Below are 6,103 nucleotides of genomic sequence, written 5' to 3' on the forward strand. Positions count from 1 at the left end.
GACGACACCCCGGGACGTATTGCAGGTGGTGGGTGGGTACAAACGAGGGTGGAATGTTGACCCTAATATTTGCATTATTAATATTATTGGCTGGATTGTGTTCTGTTGACCAGATACGTTATTATGATAACTATTTAAAAAGTCTATCAGTAAAAATATTGTACAGTCCGCGGTAACAACTCAGCTACAGCAGGCAGAATATACCAAGGTGTGTCTTACCTGGATGGCATTGGTAACGTTCCAGCCGGCTTCCCATGCCGTAATTTTAGGCCTGTTCTGGCTAGCTAACTCGGCACACATCCCATCATCTTTGGAAGCTGAGGGCGGGGGACCCGTCCCGTCCCTTTGGTAATGACTGTCCCCTTCTGCCATCGGCTCTCCGGTCGCATCCATGCCGACATCGTCAGTTTTTAGGATGTCCATCTGCACCGCCTGCCTGTGTTCATAGTCCAGATCATCGCAGGCAGCGAAACCGAGCCCTTCCTCGTCAGTGGCTGCCTGGAAGCCCATTCTGGCGAACATGCCGCTTACCTTTGCTTGTGATTTGTTGGACACCGAGGTGGCAGCGTTGGAGAGCTTGTTCCTGATCAAAGTTGCCATCGTTGCGCTTTTCAATGCCTGTATCTTATTTCAACTCTATTTAAAAAGGAGAGAAAGAGTAGGACGCTGCAAGTATATACCTTCGCGCCACTAATATTAACAAGTCTTCAACTGTTATCTCCGATTCGTGGTAAAAGCGGCCGTTCTGCCTTTCAGTATTCCTTGGCACATGTCACCTTCAAAGAGAGCTCGGTTCTTGCATCGTGGATATTGGAATTGTTTAGGGGGGGGGGAACAGGGAAGCAAAACAGACTGACGGACTAATGAACAGACAGAGCCCGGTCTGTGTGGCGGCACGAGTCCCACAGTTGGTTCGCTCACTACTGATGCCGATGCGGTGTCAGAGAGCCGGGGGGCGGCACGGAAAAAGGACGTGTCATCACCAGAATGCCAATGCTAGCCCTTGCCTCAAATACCACGTCTCTGCTCCCCAACAGCACCAATCGCCCGAACACGAAAAAGGGGGAGATTTGCTGCATTTCTAAGGGAGGCGCTTCCATTCCTCCTCATCAAAGTCAACACTAACGTGTCTTCTCCAACACCCAATGACAGTGTGATTCTGCCCGCCTTGCATAACTTCACCTGCATATATAGAGCGACACAAAACTGCGTTGAGAAATGGGCTCTGGAATATCCATACGTGCATATGCACCTAAAAGATGATATTATTTCACGTTCGTCGGTTTTAGTATATCAAAAGATTGTAGTGGAGATAGAGGTTCAATCCTAAAATTAACAACAACAACAACAAACAATAATAATAATAATAATAATAATAATAATAATAATAATAATAATAATAATAATAATAATAATAATAATAATAATAATAATAATATAAGACAAAAACAAACCCATTTTCCACAAAAATGTTTTTTGTGTGTCAGTTTAAACATGTAGCAGCTTTTTTTAAAAGCGTATAGATATTTCGTTATATTGATAGTTTTGATTATGTTGCGTTTTTTTGTTTTTTTTTGTTCTGCATGCAGCCAGTCGTCAGTTAACACTGTTTTTAATGGCGTGTATTAGAATGCAAAGGCAGTTCAATTGCGCTCTGTTCTTTATTCGTCTCCTTTCTTTCTTCCATAAAGCGAGGTATAGATGACTGAATAAACGCAGAGCAGTAGATCGCATTTTAAGGTTGGGCAGGAGGCGATATAACAAATACAAAAAAATCGATACAGCATTTTTCAACCATGAAAACTATTTCTTAGGTTACTTTTAATTTTGTATATAACATTACAATACTAACAATGAATACTAAGATCTTTTCTGAATTTCAAATGTGCCCCTTTTAGTCTCACACCGTACATTATTATTATTATTATTATTATTATTATTATTATTATTATTATTATTATTATTATTACTATTATTAAGACAACCATCTATGAGAATGTGACTATTTCCTCGGGAAACACCTTGGTCACACATGAATATCATATACATTGGCATTAATACCTGCTCGGAATCAGATTGTTATGGATTAAAAGAAAAACACGGCAGAGGTTCATTACAGCTCCAGAAGCAGAGATTTGATTTGATTTGATGAATGACGTCAAATGAATTATGCTGCATGTATGCAATGTGCGCTGACCATCAGCGAGAAGAAACTGCCAAGGGAGCCGTTTAAAAAAAAAGAAAAGAAAATCCCCAAAAGAGAGTATGTTTCGATGCAGATAAAATAACATCTATACACAGTTCTTATAAAAAAAATACATGAATAAATAACGTTGGTTGGATTGTTTATATTTAGATATACACATTACATCATGTAATTAAATTACACACACACACACACACACACACACCACACACACACACACACATATATATATATATATATATATATATATATATATATATATATATATATATATATATATAAGAAAAAGAAGAAAAAAGAAAAGGATATTTTAGATACTTAAAAATGTAGAATAATTGATCACAAATCAATTATCAGGACTTCATCGGCTGAATATATGTGTTAATTAAATGCATTATAGGTATATTTTTGTGTAATTTTCCCAAACCGGTTTCACATCTTGTAGCCTTAATGGTTTATAATAATCGTGGCACTTTGGAAAAAAAGAAATAGAACATCCGTAATCAACGCAATTAACGCGCTCGAGTTCTTCATAGGGGCTGAGGGATATTCGTATCTGTGATTCGAACTGCAAACCACGAAAGCATACATTGTCAAAAAATAGCTCTCAGGTGAGAGGAATCCGGGTACGGGTGCAGACGCCGTCACTGCAGTGTAATTGAATGCCATTTAATTATTCCATGTTTTAGGACTCGCAGACATGAACGTGTGTCCACTACAGATTTCTTCTGTCAGGGGCGAGGGTGTGGGATGCAGCCTGATATTGTAAAACCAAAAGCTGTAGAATTAAAACATTCATCTTCTGCGACCCGTTTAAAACGGATATTAGTGTTTATTTTAATTATTTGATACAGAGATATAGACGAACGAAATACACTATAGCTACCAAAATAAATATTACCGTGTAGTCTGTAAAGACTAAAATGTGGTTTAATACTGATGCATTCGATCATTCGATCAATTGTTGCAGAATTAAATATTTGGTTTGGAGTGCGGTTCACAGTATCGCGGACTATATCAATCGTTCTCCGTTCATATCAGTTTAATACTGCAAATATAAATGCATACTGATATATAATAAAAACGCTATGCGATACAAGAAGAAATTCATATGTTAATGTGCCAAATCCCCGCAGCTGATCCGATAGGAAGGAAATCAGACTCATGAAAAAAGCAAAAAGCAGAGCATTTGTTATAATCTCTGTAGCTGTCTAGCTTTCTGGCTGTATAAAAAAATAATGCTTCCTAACCTGTTCCCTGTTATTTAAACGCCGGCTTTTTATATTTAAATATATTCACACGAACATGTACAAAGGCGTTTATTTACGGTGATGGAATTTGCTTTGTTAGAAACAGTCGATACAGCTTTCATTGTCTTCTGCAGAGACGAAGCAGACTTTTTTTAAATGTAATATGCGTGTACAGCCTTTGCCTGTCGAGTGTGCACCTCCATGTAAATGTGTGTAAATAGCAATGTACACCGTTTGTTTGAATTACAAGGCAACCCGTTTTTCAACTGTGCTCGTCCGCACACTGGATATAATTCAATAATCTAATTTGCTAACGACTGGCAGACTTGGCATTATGACAAGGCATGGGATGACCTCTCACATAACATGGCATAGGTTTTGCTGACAACGTTGAAAAAAAGTTGAACTATTTGCGAAATCCCCTATTGCTTGCCTGTGTTAGCTAAACATTGTGGTTTTGCTGAGTAGTACAGTTTATCGTTGTAACCTTCGCGATGCACCAGATGGAAATAGCTTGCTGCCATAATAATACGGATAATAATATATTGCCTGTCATGCGTTTTATCACTGGTAGAAGGTTCAAAAGATAAGGAACATTTTGTGGCGTTTGCATAGTCTCCTTACCATTCAATCAAAACTTATTTTCAAAATATGTGAGACGATGCCTTGCATGCGAACCTGTAATAACACAGCCCGGGTTACTGGTATCCATTTGAAATAGTACACGCCGCGCACTGTAACCTGCAGTGTACTGCTGAAATCACAGGCTCTGGATAGTTTAACCCCCCGGTTAATGGGTTAAGAGAACACGAGAGGCAGCCCATCTCGCATCGATTCAATTCCTGCAGCTTGGAATCGCAAGAAGCTGACAAGACTGAACGCGCGCGAGCCTCGCTTTTACCTTCGTCTCTCGCCGCCTTTGATTTGCCGCAGTAATCGGATCAGTAGAGCGAGAAGAGCACACGTGTGAATTGTGATAACGCGGTGGAAATATTCAAAATGCTGGAAACAGCAGCTTTGAACAGTAAAACTGTGAAAATAATAATAACAAAAATAAATTGAATAGAAGTAAAATCGGTTGCATGCGAACATGTACAATACATGTCACGCATCAACACTTTAATATGTTATAACTGTTAAATATTTTGAAACAAAGAGAAACAGGATCTATCTCGTCTGTGTTGGATATGAATACGCTGCAGACAGAGGTGTAACGGGATACCCATTCATTGCCCCTATATAGTAATATGCCGGTGTGATTTTCTTTTGATATTTTTTCCCCATTATGTTCTATGCCTGCATATATCGAATGTATTGTATTGGCTGTGTGTTTTTTAATGTGGATCACAAACACGGTCCGCGCAGCACACAGTTCTGTCATTCATAGAAGCGATACATTAAAAAACAAAACATTTTGCCGTGACGCTGAACCACAGAGCAGAATCGTCATCAACGAGATGGCGTCATGCACTTGGTTGCAGGAGAAATAATTAATTCCATTCTAGTAATTAACTGATTTTGTTGCGAGCTATCATTGCAATAATATAGCATGGTGTAGAGTCGATAAAACGCGTCGGTGGATATTAAAATTTGCAACACAACAAAAACAAAACACAAACATTATTGTTAATATTGTTACTATTTACAATACAACTACTATGCTGCTACTACTACTACTACTACTAATAATAATAATAATAATAATAATAATAATAATAATAATAATAATAATAATGTAGACCAGTGTAATTCTAAATAGATTTCTATAGCCAGGACATTCTCCATAATCTACAAACAGAGCCTATTGGAAAGTACAGCTGACCGGTTCACAGAGCACTACTGCAGGATGCGCGCTCTTTGTCTTCTCTGTGGGACGGGTTACATTAAACCCAATCTGTCGCTGAGTGAAGACAAGAGTTCAGAGAGTAAAGATAACGGCTCGCTGCAAATGAAATCAAATTCGCGACATCAATGAGAAGTCTGTTTCTTTTTCTTTCAATCCTACTTCTTGTATTTAAAAAAAGACAAATGTGCCTGTTCTGTAATACAGCTAATAACTTAATAATAGCCTAAGGGCATGGTGGGGCCAGGAATATACACATACACATCAGCGATAAGCGGGGCCTGCTTCCTTAGTGTACGTATATCAGCTCGATTTGAAGGAATGTAAAACTCAATACATTGTAATCTACTGTAAAACATGGCATAAAATAAAATGATGTCACCACCTATGAATCGCAGTTGTGTAACCGCTGTCCTTTGCGTTGCTTGTAGCTTCATACACATTTCACATAACCGGTGTGTGAGAATGCTTGTGTAGCCTTCTGTTCACTCGCTTGACTTCAGAAACACGTCGCGCTTTAAACACGCAGGTGCTAATGGAACGAGACTAGAATAGAATAAAACAGAATAGAGTGCAATCGAATACAATTGCAGAACGATGACGCAATGACAAAAATCACATGAACAAAAATAACCCGTTTCCCCCCTGACGCTTCTTCAAGGTTTAGACCGGAGTACATTGTTCCATTAGGAATGGACGAGAACAGTAGCAACCTGCAGTGTGTGTGATATCATATCATATATATATATATATATATAATCCTATTATATCAGATAGTTATATATATATATATTATATATAATC

General features: G+C 38.3%; 1 protein-coding gene across 1 annotated transcript in view; it reads right to left on the bottom strand.

Annotated features, from left to right (window-relative positions):
• Positions 1 to 1,050, bottom strand: part of LOC121319419 (vesicular inhibitory amino acid transporter) — a 4,314-nt gene extending 3,264 nt beyond the window's left edge. Inside the window, exon 1 of the mRNA XM_041256837.1 lies at positions 220 to 1,050. Coding sequence (XP_041112771.1) covers positions 220 to 600 — 381 coding nt within the window. The 5' untranslated portion in view covers positions 601 to 1,050. The remainder of the gene's footprint in view (positions 1 to 219) is intronic.
• Positions 1,051 to 6,103: the final 5,053 nt, after the last annotated feature.

This window comes from Polyodon spathula, chromosome 8, assembly GCF_017654505.1.
Source record: "Polyodon spathula isolate WHYD16114869_AA chromosome 8, ASM1765450v1, whole genome shotgun sequence".
NCBI classification, from domain to species: Eukaryota; Metazoa; Chordata; class Actinopteri; order Acipenseriformes; family Polyodontidae; genus Polyodon; species Polyodon spathula.